This window comes from Vombatus ursinus, unplaced genomic scaffold, assembly GCF_900497805.2.
Source record: "Vombatus ursinus unplaced genomic scaffold, bare-nosed wombat genome assembly UNPS02000580.1, whole genome shotgun sequence".
NCBI lineage: Eukaryota > Metazoa > Chordata > Mammalia > Diprotodontia > Vombatidae > Vombatus > Vombatus ursinus.
In genome coordinates, this window is record NW_020940358.1 from 9,146,333 (window position 1) to 9,161,855 (window position 15,523).

General features: G+C 39.4%; 1 protein-coding gene across 1 annotated transcript in view; it reads right to left on the minus strand.

The window, feature by feature from the left end:
• Positions 1-15,523, minus strand: part of CDH4 (cadherin 4) — a 1,142,022-nt gene that overhangs the window by 204,783 nt on the left and 921,716 nt on the right. Inside the window, exon 7 of the mRNA XM_027850675.1 lies at positions 13,891-14,035. Coding sequence (XP_027706476.1) covers positions 13,891-14,035 — 145 coding nt within the window. The remainder of the gene's footprint in view (positions 1-13,890; positions 14,036-15,523) is intronic.

The window sequence follows — 15,523 nt, forward strand, 5'->3', positions numbered from 1 at the left end:
TTGTGAGCTTGGGTAAGCCATTTTTCTATGAGCCTCAGTTTTCACATCTTTAAAATAGGGATAATGATAGCTGCCATATCTACTGCATAGGGCTGCTATAAAGATCAAATGAAATAATAGGTGTGAAAGTACTTTGGAAATAATAAAGCACTATTTACAGTATTGTTCCATGGGCTTAAGTCATGTGCTTAACACTATGAAATCTAGGAAAAAGGAATAAATTCTGAGACCAAAGAACCAAGAGTACCATTCTTGGTCCTTTTGTTCTCTCTTGGCTTCTTTTTCTTTCCCTTTCCCTTTCTTTATCTGTTCAGATACCCATCAAGTACTATAGAACCTTATCTTCTCCTTTCTAGAACTCTGAGAACTAGAAACAAAATTCAGCAAAGCTAAAGACTGCAAACCTGAACCTATATTTTAACCAGTGGTATGCTGGTAAATGGTTAACAATTGGTTAAAAAAAATGTAATCAGCCTGGCACACTTTTAAGTGTAATTTGCTTTATTAACATTTTCTCCATTGCATTCTTAAGTCTAGAAATCAACAAAACTTTTAATTAAGCCCTGATGTAAGTTTGTCAATTTCTGGAGGTGTAAATGCTCACACTGAAAATTTAACAAGTGACTCTGAGCCCTTTCAAGTTGGCTACAGCATGATCCTACACCAGTCTCATATATCAGACAATTCAACTTCAGAGGGGAGCAGAACCACTGAAGAAAGAAGTTGGAATGTTTTAAAAATGCACAAACAATTTGTATAAGGAATTCACTTCAATTAAATTCCACAAGCATTTAATTGTACCTACTATGTGCCAGGCACTGTGAAAGACATTGGGGATTCAAAGATAAAAATAAATATAGCCCCTAGCCCTTGCATTCTACTAGGGCTGGGGGAATGAGGACAACAGGAACACAGCTAAGTCAAAACTAAACTACACACACACACACACACACACGCACGCACGCACTTTCTAAATAGAAAGTAATTTCTAGATAGAGGGGGAGAAATGAATGAAATGTGGGTGGAGGAAGCATGCTTCAACATGAAAAGGTGTTGGATTTGGATTCATCTCTTTTATGCTGTCCAAGAGACTTGTCCAAGGTCCCATAGTCCTTCCCTAATGTCTCAGGTTTTCAAAGCTAGGCTTGTCTCCTGTATTGATAACTGAGGCTCTGAATTCATACCTCACTCTAACTACTTCCTGACTGTGTGGCCTTGGGCAAGGTGCCTGACTGACCTCCCTTGGTCTTAGACTTATTGTCTGTAAAATTTGGGGTTTGGACTAGATGACCTCTTAAGATTACTTCTATTTCTAAATCGGATATTTTCGTTTATATGAAATGTGGGATTAAAATAGAGACCAGTTTATCAGCTGTGTTCCAGACATGACAGGCATGGGAAAAGGATGGTTTTGACAAAACTGTGGTCCTGAAGTCTAAAAGATCCCAGCAGATAATTATATCAAAGGGTATACTGCACAGAACAGTGATCTCCAAATTTATTTATTTTTACCATGCAGTTGAAAACTTTTAAGCATATGCCACGAATATGTACAAATAAGTATATTTACTTATTTTAAAATTATATACATATGCTACTGCACTAATGATTATGTTTGTAATAAAACTAAAGCAAAAATGTAATTTGAAAAAGGATGAAATATGCGATCTTTGCTCCTTGTGTCAATAGGGAGCCAGTGAAGATTACTAAGTAGGAGAGTGGCATGGACAGACCTGCATTTAGGAAAATTCTTTTGGATTGGAGTAAGAAGAGGCTTGAGATAGGGAGAAGCTGCATAAGAGAGGTGATAATAGATCTGTACTAGGGAGGCTATGTAAGTAGAAAGAAGGGGACAAATGTGAGAAATGTGGAGGTAGAAACAAGGTTTAGCAGCTGATTGGATATGTGAAGCAACTGAGAGGGAGGAGGCAAGGATGGCACCAAGACTGACACCATGGTTCTGAGCCTGGATGGGTAAGGAGTGGGTTTGGAGGGAAAGGTAATTTATTGAGATCTGCAACGCAGATCTAGCATATCCATATCTGTGACCCTCCATATCCTATGGGAGTCACTGTACCTCCAAAATAGTCACAGTACAGAGCCTACCTTTCCAAGGGGTTCAGCCAATAATGGGGCTTTTCTTCAACACGACCACACTATCCCTTTTACCTGTTATGGACCTTCCTCATTTTTTTCTTTTAAAAATGTCATACTGATATCTTCTATTTTAATATCGCCTTCATTTCTGAATGTCTCCCTCCCCCTCTCTCCTTACCAGTGAGCCCTTCCTTGAAACAACAAAACAAAGAGAAAACAGTTCAGCAGAATAAAGCAAGATATCAATTGAGTCTGATGGCATATGCAATGTTCCACACCCACGCTCCCCTACCTCTGCAAAAAGGAAACCTCTCCCATTTCCACCAGATGAGGTTGTCCCCTTTTGGAGTAATTAAATATATGTCTGAGTTTATCAGTAATTTGGTCCTTGAAGCCTGTTGGAAAAGACTATTCATGCTGATGGTGTTCCCTCAGCCACACTATTTGACTAGCTACGTGACTTTGGACAAGATGATCTCTGAGATTCCTTCCAGTTCTAAGACCCATGAACCTTTTCCTTGGGACAGGCAGAAAAGTCCCCTGATCATCTGCTTCAGAATTCTAGGGATCAAGCCAAAGTCAGCATCATCTTGACAGAAACCATGTGGAACATAATCAGTGACATGTCTTCTTGGTACACTTTCAAACAGAATAAGTTGAGCTCTTCATGAAGTCAAAGGAACAGACTGTTCATCAGGTTGTATCCGAAGTTCTATCCTGAGCTAAATTTATTACTCGGCAGGCAATGAATTGGAAGAATTTATTGCAGAACACGGACCCACAGATTCTGACAGATAAGGAAGCACCATCAGGCCTCTCTCTGGGCACAATTTCCTGATTTACGGGGATGTGCCAATGACACAGGAGGTACCCCATCAGATATTATACATTTTCTTCCCAACATCTGTTCCCTCTCTTCCAGGCTTTCAGTGCTATTTACATTTGTTTTCATTTATTTGCTGAGACCTAGTGGTGAGACACACATACGTATTCTATAAAGGAAAACTGCGTGGGTTGTGCCCGGATGGTATGTAAAAGATGTTAGAAACACACAATCTGTCGCACAAGGTACACCTCTCTGGGCCCTTCAGATATCAAATGCAAGGAGCATTGCTAAGGCTTGGTGAGCTCAGTCAGCTCAATCTCTCACCAGGACACTCAGATAAGATAGAAAATCACTTATCATGTAACACTTTTCTTCCATGAAACACACACACACACACACACACACATACACACCCTATAATTTTTAATTACAAGGATAAAATGTGCATAGAATACTGCATCTCTATAAAGGCAGCACCAAGTAAGAATCAGAACCGTTATTGTTAGCTTGTCTTCTCTTTGATTACTTTCTTTATTTGGATTTTTTTAATTGAGAAGGGGGAGAAATGTGTTCTTGGAGGTTCTGATTTTATGCCTTGTGAGCAACTAAATTGATGTCTTCTATTCAGAAAACGAAGGGGATTCTTTGCCACTAACACAAAGGCTGTGGGTATCATTGTGCTTGTCATGTGTCTACCTAATTCCAAAAATACCCAGAGGTTTCCAAATATCCCACCTTTTTTTTTGCATCGTGGCAACAAAACATCTGGTTGATTATCTTTTTTCCTCCCTATTTTTCATGTAGATCTTCGGTAGATGGTTTAAATGGATTGCCAAAAATCCACATGAAGATTAGGGGGGAAAACAGCTAAACATCCATCTGTGTTGTCTCCACTACATCAAAAGTTGAGATATTTGGAAACCTCTTTGTGTCTTGGACCATGGAAAACATAACTATGAACACAATGATGCATACAGCCTAGATAATTTCAGCTTTGGTGCCAACTGTCTTGCTTGTATTTGCATCCCCATAATTTAGCACAATACCTAGTATATAGTAAGCTCTTAATGCCCTTCCTTCCTCTCTTTCTTCCGTCTCTTCATCCATTCACCCATCTATCTATCTGTGCTACAGCAATGAGTAAATCAGAATAACCAAGTTCCTTTTCTTTTCTACACTCTGTTAGTTTCAGTGGTGCGGGTGGGGAGGGAACTATTCATTATCAATGCTCAAGCAACAAAAGCAGGGTCTGGACAAAGTATATAAGTTAATTTTGATTCTGTCAGTGGCCTACGGGAGTTTGATTTCAAGTGAATTGTAGATTGTCAATGGTTTATTTAACAAATTCAATTCAACAAACATTTATTTAGTGCCAAATATGTACAAGGAACAATGTAAGGTAGTAGAGACAAAAAAAATCAATTAATCAACACGCATAGATAAAGTGACTACCATGTGCCTAACACATGTGCTAAGTGCTTAGGGATGCAAAAATAAAAGTGAAACTGGCCCTGCCCTTAAGGAAGTTCCATTCTGATGGAGAGACACTTGTACATATAGGTTTACAAAGACAACATCAAAAGGATTAGAAATAAACTTTTGATAACGTCTGTTGAGTTGAACTGATTATGGGTAAGTCACTTTGTATCTCTGGTTCTCAGTTTGCTCATATGTAAAATGAGGAGGCTGGACTTGGAAATCATTAAGGTTCCTTCCAGCTCCAAATTCCACTGAAATAGACAGTGAAATACAGCACACATTGCCCCGTGGGCCTAGAAAACTTCACACCTGAAAGGAAGCACATTCTCCAGGACTTCACCTTAGGCCATTCTCTCCCCCTACAGAAAAATAGTGTGTCTGCCAACCTATGAAGTGGAAAATCCTGTCATTTCATTTTCTCCCTTGCTCCAGATTTTTGTCCCCTGTCAGCACTCCCCCAGTCACTTAGGTGGGAATGCTGCCTCCTGTACATGATGCTAAGCATCTCTTTATTAATTGTGTTAACAGGTAAAGGGGGAAAAGGGAGCAGAGAAATCTAAGACTCAGTTCTTCCTATGAATTCATGTACAAATGCTACTATGTGCCTTAAAGGATTAATTTCACAAGCCTTAAATTGCAATTTAATTTGAAAACTAATTCAGCCCCATAATTGGCTTTCTGCTCAAATCACTGAGGCTAAAGATTTAAATTCTTAATATTCAGATGACTTTCAAGTATCTGGCCCCATCTGTGCATTAGTCCATGGTATTAATCTCTCAAGGGGATCTGTGCTGGCATAGAAATAAAATAAATAAATAAACGGGCCACACTAATAGAATAATCTATTTAGGAAAAAAAACCCATGTGTTATATAGATGAAGGTTTTTTTAACTTCATTTCTAGCATGTAGATTTCACCTCCTAGCTATTTAATTTTTTAAAGTGACATCAATTCACAAATTCATAATATAGACACTAATACATTTGTGCAGGGTTAGAGAAGGCAGTGAATTTTAATTGTAACATTTTTCACTTAAAAAGTATCAATAAGGATATATCCCCTCCCCCCAACCTGGAGATTTATCCATAATTGCAAGAGATTGTCCTGTGTTTTCTCTTATTGTATGGAAGTAATGCCTATTATTATTCTTAGCCAGAGAATGCCATTGAGAATTAAAGAAATCAAAGTGGGTCCAGAAGGGTGAGTCATTTATTTAAAAGTTACTTCAGAGCTATTTTACAGGCTCTGAGAATTGCTATGCATGGGCTGTGAAGGTAGTATACCAGGTCACAATTTGGTGAAGCCAGTGGGAGTGGGTGGGTGGGGGAAGACAAGGAAACACTTTTGTTCAATGTGCAGGTGTCATTTACATCGGTGGTCCTTGAGTTTCCATAGACCTTCAGTAGATTGTTCTAATACATGGTAGGCAAAGAATGCCTTGACCTCTCCTCATAGCTTATCTAATAATACTGCTCCATCAATGGCCAAGTGAAGTCTCATCTCTTCCACTCAGTCTTTCTTCCCAACTACTTTATCCCTCATTGATTTCTCCTTTACTCTCAAGTCATACATACATACATACACACATACATACATACATAATATACATATATACACATATACACACGTGTGAGGCAGCTAGATGGCACGGTGAATAGAGCACTGGCATTGCAGTCAGGAGGACTTGAGTTCAAATCCAGCCTCAGATACTTACTAACTGTGTAACCCTGGGCAAGTCATTTCACCCTATTTGCCTCAGTTTCCTCATCTGTAAAATGAGCTGGAAAAGGAAGTGGCAAATCACTCTAGTATCTTTGCCAAGAAAACCCAAAATGGGGTCATGGAGAGTCATTGTTTGGATTATGATGGCTCAGAGTGAGTGTAAATAGCAATTATTTCTGTTTTGACTAGAAACTCTCCCAGATTGATTTTATTTTTTTATTTTTTGACTAGGTAAAAGAGGCCATTCTTTACCTCATTTTTATCTAGCCATTATCACTGAATGGGTGTTATCTTAGACAAACTGAGACCCGGGAAAGAACTTAGCTTAAAAAGCCCTCCTACTGCATCCGGGATCATCTCTAGTTGTCTTGATTTATATCTTGCCACTGGACCTAGATGGCTCCTGAGGAGAAAGAAAGGCTCTGCCTCACTTAAATCCAATTCACTTGCAAGTCATGACATCGCCTCCCTGATGTCATGGTCCTTTTCAAGAATGAAGGACAAACAATAGCAGCAGAAGGAAATAACTTTGCTGATTAAGGCTGTCTTGGAGCATGAGGAGTCCCAGCTCTGGAGTATAGCTGCATCTTTTCAAACTTAGCTCTGTTCATGGAGACACCAGGTTCAAAAAAGCAGAACATAATTCATGGGGAGTAAAATATATTCTTTTAAGATACACTCTCTAACAGGAGCACATTAGACTGGAAAGCCAGCAACCAAATCAAGAGGAGAAGAAAAGCTTTTGCTCTATGGGAAAAATAAAAAAAGGCAAAAAGCAAAACCCACAAAACAATATATTTCACAGTGAAGGATGTCTATTTCCCAGGACAGGTTTTCATTTGAAGGTCTCCTCAAATCCCACATGTTGATAACTTAAGGGTCTGTACTTCAGTACTGACAAGGCTGTTTCTCAATGGGGATTTGGAAAATGGTTTCTTAGACATGAGAGAGAGAAAGAGTGAGAAAGAGACAGAAAGAGAAAGACAGAGACAGAGAGAGAGACAGAGATTCAGAGAGAGTAGTGCAGGTAGTACCAGGACATTGACGTGAGTCCCCAAAGATCTTTGTTGGACCATTTTGATGAATTAAACCTTAGTTATTCAGACTCTACTTACGTAGAATCTGATTATTCAGAACAAATGTAGCTGAAGTTAACTTTTGCTGCTTTCATTCATCCATTTATTCAGTAAATATCTATTAAATATCCACTACACACAAGTAAAGAGGTGACATGATATAGAAGGGAGAGGACAGGTTGTAGAGTCAGGAAGACCTAAGTTTAAACCCTGTCTCTGACTTATTATATCACCATGGGTAAACTACTTAATCTCCTGGCAAAGGAGATTATAAATTGTAACTAAGTTATAGATCTACATTGGTAGAAGTAGTTTCCACAATTGGACATCCTCACACTGACAAAATTTTAGATCGAGTCCAGCCAACTTGACCCTCCCAGTCCCCTTCAAAATCTGCAACAAACTATCGTATGTGCTGGGTGAGATGGAAAGATAAATAACACGATACAGAAAGGGTTTTCTAAGTAAATTAATGACACAATTAAGATTTCAAGGGCACCCATGTAACTGTCTTCAGAGTTGTAAAGGACTTGACTACATGGTAGGAAAAAGGAAGTTGTTAATATTGAGTGAATCCTGTGACCACTAAGACTCAATTCAACATCTTAGAATCACTATGTTAGTTTTAAGTTTTCATATAAGCTTAGAATTACTAGAAGTATACCTTAAAAATCTATATGCTGACTACAAAAGTGTATTCAGTCTAAAAGAAATTTGTCACTAATTCAGGCTGTCTTTCTCCCATTAGTCCACATTAGTTAAGTTAGATGGAATTTGTTTCCTTTCACCAAGTATCTAGTTAAGAAAATAGTCTTTTTGGTAGTAGGGCTTTTGTTTTGTTTTGTTTTGTTTTTGCCATTGCTTAGTCAAATGCACCTATAATGAAACAATCAATCAATGGGTAGATCCAAGAATCTCTCAAATAGAACTGTCCTTCGAACTACCAGCCCTGCTTCTATCCCAGTCCCACTGAGTGGAGCAACCCTTGTGGGGAGGGACTCCGCCATCACTTTCACCACCATTTGCTGATGAACCATTTTGATGGGCAAGTGAGCCCAAGAGTCTTGAGAACAATAACATTCCAAAAACTGTTGGGCTGCTTCCAGCCTGTCAAATGATTCAAAATTAGAAAACAATATCATTTTATCAGTGAAGATAATATATCAAAGATGATGCACTATCATCTGTTTTGTTGCTATACCCTAAGGACCATTGAATCTTCCCATCTAACCTGTACCTGAAACCTCCTATATGTGTTGTCTCTACCCATCAGAAATGGAGTTCCATGAGAGCAGGGACTGTCTTTCTTTCCTGTCTGTATCCCCAGGGCTAAGCACAATGCTTTGCACATGGTAAGCGCAACAGATATTTTCCTTCATTTATTAAATCATTCATTCATATATGTATTGAGAGTTCCATTGAGAGAATGTAAACCATTACGTACAATATATATGTGTGTATATACATATATGTGTGTGTTCATGTACACATGTATGTGTATATACATAGACATATAGCTGAATGCAGCTAGGTGGTGCAATGGACAGGGTGTCTGGAGTCAGGAAAATGTGTCTTCCTGAATTCAAATCTGGCCTAAGATACTTATTAGCTGTGTGACCCTGGGCAAGTCACTTAACCCTGCTTGCCTCCATTTCCTCATCTGTAAAATGAGCTGGAGAAGGAAATGGCAAGCCACTATATTATCTTTGCCAAGAGATCTCCAAATGGGGTCACAGAGTCAGACAGGACTGAAAACAACTAAACAACAACAACAACAACAACACACACACGCACAGAGAATATCTTTCTCTTCTTCCTTCTTCCTTTTCTCTTTCTTTCTTTCCTTCCTTTTCTTTCTTTCTTTTTCTTTCTTTCTCTTTCTTTCTTCCTTTCTTTCTCTCTTTCTTTCTTTCAAAGATAATCAATAATGTTCCAAGTACTGTGCTTAAACAGTCCCTACCCTCTAGAATCTCACAGTTTGATGAGGGAGGCAACATGCAAACAACAATGTACAAACAAGATGTATACTAGAAAACTTGGAGATAATCTCAGAGGGAAGGCCCTAGCATAAAGGGGGATTAGAAAGGACTTCTTGCAGAAAGTGGGATTTTAGCGGAGATGTGAATGGAGCTAGGGAAGCCAGGAGACATATCATTATGGAAAGACATACCAGGAGCTGTTGAGAGGGACAGTGTTACAGTATGAGAGTTCTGAGACGGGAGGGATCAGGCTGGGCTGAGATAGTTGGAGAAGGCGTCAAAGAGGAGATGAGATAGACAAGAACAATAGTGAGGAGAAAGGAAGGTATTTCAGTTTGGAAAAGGGTATGAGCAGAGATGGGGATTCACAAGGTGGCCAAGTGGGGATCATAGATTTATTGTCGGGAAGGACCCTAGGAGTCATCTAGTCTAATCCTTTCATTTTATGGGTGAGGAAACAGAGATCCAGGGCAGTGAAGTGATTTGTCTAAGGTCACAGAAGCATAATTCAAAACCAGGTCCTCTGACTCCAAATCCAAGACTCCATCATGTCACACTACAGCTAGGTTTAATCCTTTGGTCTTAATTAATTGGGCAGTTAGGTGGCACCATAGTGGATAGAGTGCTAGAACTGGAGCCAGGAAGACTCATCTTCCTGAGTTCAAATCTGACCTCAGACTCTTACTAGCTGTTGGTGACCTTGGACAAGTTGCTTAACCCTGTTTGCCTCAGTTTCCTCATCTGTAAAATGATCTGGAGAAGGAAATGGTGAACCACTCCAGTATCTTTGCCATGAAAACCCAAATGGAGTCATGGAGAGTCAGACATGACTGAAAAATGACCGAACATTAATTCTGAACAGCGAGGAAAGTATTCAGAAGATCTAACATGCCCTAAATACATTAAGATTATAGGATCATAGATTTAGATCTGGGAAGGATCTTTAAGGTTACCTACTTCAACATTTCATTTACATATGAGGAAACCCAAAGAGTTTAAGTGACTTGTTCAAGATCACTTAGGTAGTAAGTGGCAGTGGTAGGACTTGAATCTTGTTCCTTTGATTCCAGATCTAGCACTCTGTCCTCTATCCCATTTTACCTATTCATGGTTCCTTATAATTAATTTAGAATAATTATCTAGGAGCAAAGATTTTCTTTGCTTCGGAGCTAATAATTTCCTGCTGATTTTAAGGGTCTGGACACATGTCTAATTAATCAGTCACCAGGGTCTTTCTTCAGGTAGTGATTACCAAGGGCACCTTCACTAGGGCAAACATTCAATTTGAATGCAAACTGTCCATCCTATATAAATACGATGCTAATAATCCAGCATGCACTTTGAGTTTGGTTTCTAGTAGTGAGCATGGGCAGCCCTGAATCACTGCCACACCTTTATTTCAACTGAAAGAAGGCTTTTATTCAAAGAGGAAAAAATAGAATTCAATGGAGAAACCAAAAAAGAGTTGGGAAAACCTCTAGTGGAGTCTGGGCTAAGAAGAGACCTTGGGGTGAACTTGGGGTCTGAAGCTAATATGTGCTGTGTGGATATGTTTAACTATTCTAATTATATTACTTACATTTTTGGGAAAAAAGACTCTTGTCTTGCTGAATCAATATTTAATATATATTTCCATTTGTTTTCTGAAGGAATATACGTCTTAAACCCTTCATTAGCCCATCAATCTAAGGAATAATGATTAATTCTGGCTGCAGCTTTCCCTCAATTCACAAAGACTCAGCACAGCACTCTCCTATTACTATAATTTTCCGATGTAAGAGAAGAAATTGCAGTAGTAACTGTATTTCTAGTTTTGGGGAGTCTCCTGCTTAGGTAATTGGATTCCATTCTCAATTCTGACTTTATTTTCTGTGCTCTGAATAAGGCTTGGCCTGGGATGTTAGGAGTCGGTTAAACAGAAGCATGGTACAACTTCATCACAGTATTTTAAAGGATACAGCCTTATTATTATTTGTGGAGAACTAATATCAGAACTACAGATTTCCATGTTCCTTGGGGAGGGAGGAGTTGAAAGATAGAAAACTGACATGTTAATGTAAATGTAGGCTTTAAGAGAAAAGTGATGGTGTGGGGAAAGAAGGGTAATAATCACAAGGCCATAGGAAATTTGATGTTTTGGAATAGGAAGCCCTACATTTGACCTGCTTCCAAGGCGGAATGCGCTCCACCAGTTATGGGCAAAGCCCAGAGGCACCTCTCCTTCTTCTACATTCTGTACTCCTGAGGAGGAGGCCTGATGCTGATTTTCTAGCTTAAAGGCTTATCTGGATTTTTGTTGAGAAGATGCTGCAATTTGCTGCTTTTGTTATCCTAATGAGAAAAGCTAGTTAAACATTTGGGAAGACTTTCCATATCGATTGGTTTTAGAAGATGTGGGAAATTAGATTTGTTATGGAAACAACACCCAAAACGCAAGTACTTTTAAACCTCACACTGGCTCTGTTCACATCACCACTTGCTGCCACACACGGCCACACTAGAGTCACTGCTGGTTGCTATATTAACGCAACCAGCCCTGCCACACGACTCCTTAAAGGAGATGGCTATCAGAAAGGATCATTCAGCGTCTCTGCCTGCCTGTGTCTACGTTACCCACCCTTCTTCTGCCTTCTCCTTTCTCCAAAGGAGTGGTAAGAGGAAGGTCCTAGGAAAAATCATGTCACATTTTGTCCTTTTCTGTGCCAGGGTCATGCAATCCTGAAAGACAATCAGTAGAGAATGCAATTCACCTTGTTGAAAATAGTAGTCCCTGGAGACCATTCTATGACAACTACCTCAGGCAGCGAGAAAGTAATGATAAATGTCTGCCGACACCAACCTAAAGACAGTCACCGGTTAACCCCTCCATCAGGCAAAGCAGACCAAGAACAATTTCCTCTGAAAGCAAGTGGATGGCAAGAAGGATCACAGCATTGATACATTTTAATAATATCACCACCCAGCTTCATAAAAGCATTTCCCTTAATCTCTAAAGCGAGTCTTTTGCCGAGTCTCCAGTAAGCTCTGGTTAGGACCTACAATATACCGATTAGTTCTGTTGGGTCGTTTTTTCAGATGTGTCCTACTTTTCATGACCCCATTTGGGGTTCTCTTGGCAAAGATACTGAAAGTGGTTTGCCATTTTCTTTTCCTGCTCATTTTACAGATGAGAAAACTGAAGCAAACAGGGTTAAGTGATTTGCCCAGATTCATACAGCTAGTAAGTATCTGAGGCCAGATTTGCACTCAGGAAGATGAGTCTTCCTAACCACAGGCCTTGTGCTCTGTGCACTATTGCACCACCTAGCTGATGCTGATTATTGGACATCTGAATTTTCTTGGCTTGTCTCTCCCCAAGAAACTCACATAGTCCCTGCCTATTCACTTTAGACAAGCCCCTTCCCCTAGATGATTTTATTTATTGTCTCTAAAATGGAATAGGGAGCCTTAATAGGCAATGGGTTCACCTCTGGATGAACATTGGCTGGGTATGTTGTAATGGGAATTCTTTTTTGGGTATGGGTTAGACTAGATAGCTTCTGAGGTTTCTTCCAACTCTAATGTTTGGAGAATCTCTGAAAATGAAGTACTTGGACTAGACCAGGGATTCTTATTCTTTTTGTGTGTCATAAATCTCTTTCATAGTCTGGCAAAGGAAGCCTATGGAGTCCTTCTCGGAAGAATATTTTTAAATGAGCAAAATAAAATACCTGGGATTGCAAAAGACACCAATTATATTGAAACACAGTCATCAAAATATATTTTTAAAAAAGACAAATTCATGAACCCTAGATTAAGAACCCCTGGATTAATTGATCTCTAAGGTTTTCTCTGGCCCTGATATTCTAAAGTTAAAACTAACTTCAAGTAGAGTGATATTTGCTAACTTCAGAATACTTCAGTCATCTTCTTCTTTTCTTACCAAACATACATCAGGCTGAATTTTATGAATAGTTATAGTTATTATTATTATCATCATAACTAATGACATCACTTATATAGCATTTTAAGGTTTGCAAAGTATTTCATATATCTTGTCTCATTTGATCCTCACAATGACTCTTGAAAGAAAGTACTATTGTTGCCCCCATTTTACAGATAAGGAAACTGAGACTGAGAGAGGTCAAGTGACTTGCCCAGGGTCACACAGCAAGTTAGTATCTGAGGCAGGATTTAAGTTTAAGTCTTCTGACACCAAGTCCAGCATTTTATCCTGAATTGGCTGCTGATCTACTCCTAGACTCTTTGGGTCAATTATTTAGGCAGAATCCAATAACTCTCAGTTAGAGACCCAAGGTATGATGTAACTCCTTTTTAAAAATCAGTAAACATGTAATGGATTGCTATTATGGGTATGGGTTGTGATTGGCATTATTAGAAGGAATTCCTGCTTCAATGAGGTCAGAGAGCTAATGGCCTGTTGGGCCATACGTGATGAAAACAAAGCTTTCAAAGAAGTCCTAGGCATAATTCTTTTCTCTTCTTTACAAGGGGGGATGGGTGGTGGGAAAAAGAGGAAGTGAATTTATTAATTGCTCCTTGTCATTATCATTATATTCATAGGGGGCCAGGTTGAGTTTCTGTCAGAGTTGAGGACTCCATTATTTATATGTAAGATGCAGTGTGGGATTACTGGCAAGGCAAATCAGAGGTGGCCCACTGTTGGGCAATGTCTTTGCCAAGACGCCAGAGCTATGGCACAGTACTCTACCTGGTTTGGAACCCTCATCCACAGATCCATTGTAGACTTGGTTTATGAATTCTGGCCTGTTGTCATTCATATCAATCACATAGATGTAGAGGTCAATAGGATTCTCCACCTTGTTTCCATTCATGTCTACTGCATGAGCTCTAAGCTGAAAAAACAAAAGCAAAAGACAAACAAACAAAAAACAGAAACAACACTTGGTCAGAATCTGAATTTGGCTGGTGTTTCCAAATTATTTCTGAGGCCTGCTGTCACATACCAGAGCAAAAAAAAAGCACATAGTTTCCATCTAAAGTCTACCAGATTTATGGTACTTTTCAATGAGATGAAATCTGTCTTTTTTTAAGAAATGAAGATGATGAATATCTGGGTGGTAAGGTGGGTTTACTTCCAAACACTCCTTTAACACCCTAACATGTACAATCATCACTGGGGGACAAAAGTACAAAAGTATGCCAGTAACCTTAAAGAGTAAGTTTCTGTTAAGAAATTCCCAGGTGCTCTATTTAGAAATTCCCAGGTCCTCCTGAACCATGTAGTGAGCATGAGAACACCTCACCCTGGTCCCTCAGCCTTGACACAGGAAGCATGCCTGGGATCACAGAGAAAGGCTTTACAAGGTGTTTTCAAGGATGCAGATAGCATTGACCTTGTGGAGCAGAATCATCATCACCTAAATCCTTCAGTGTTCTCTATGCCCCAAACCTCAGGCAATTCATGGCATAGATGAGCACAAAAGACTTCTCAAGAGACATATAAACAAATATGATAAGGGAATACCAAAGAAAAAAATCACCCAGAAACCTTGGACCTAAACTGGTCTGCCACAAAGAAGCTACCCCCAACACTGTATTTGTCTTTTTCTTCTCTGATAAGTCAAGCCTGAAATTAAAGTATAATGGACCAGCTTATAACAAGCAGTGGCCAAAGATGTGTGTGTACCTTCCTGCTACCTGGAGGCAGCCCTAGAGTAGGAAAGAAGTTGGTTCACATTAGGGCTATTGGCAGCAGCTGCTGCTGTCTCGCCCCCATGGTTCAAGAGTCCAGTCTATAATATTTTGGTGACAGAGATAGCAGAGTATTCCCATCCCAGGGATCTGATAAAATGACCATGAAAATTCCTTGTGGCACTCTTTAAAGGTGAAATTTTCCTCACTGCTATTAATATAATGGGGGTGGGGAACATTTCACACCTATCATAGGGTCTTCTGACATGCTGAAAGTTGAAATGTATGTTCATTCTTAGAGCCCAGGGTAGTCAGAATATTCCCATCACAGGATCTGCTGGGCATCTGAAAATTGATTTGTGCCACTTCTGTACATATTTATCTAATGTCTCAAATGGGCAAATACATCTACAGTAGCAACAGCATCTTAGCTTTGGGGGTTTCTATTTAAAATGTCTCTTCTGCCTATATCTCCAGAAAGAGAAATTCTTGCCAGGTAACAGTGGAGACCAAGGGTCTGTCTCCTTAAAATGAAAGGACAACCACAGTCTATTAAAATGAACGAGTAGAGTGACAAGCCCTCTGGGATAACAAGCTGAAGGCAAGAAAGAATTGGAAGGCATTAGAGGACAGACCAGGTAGCTCTGCTAATTTGGACATCTGGAGCAAGACCACATTTGTAAGTTCTT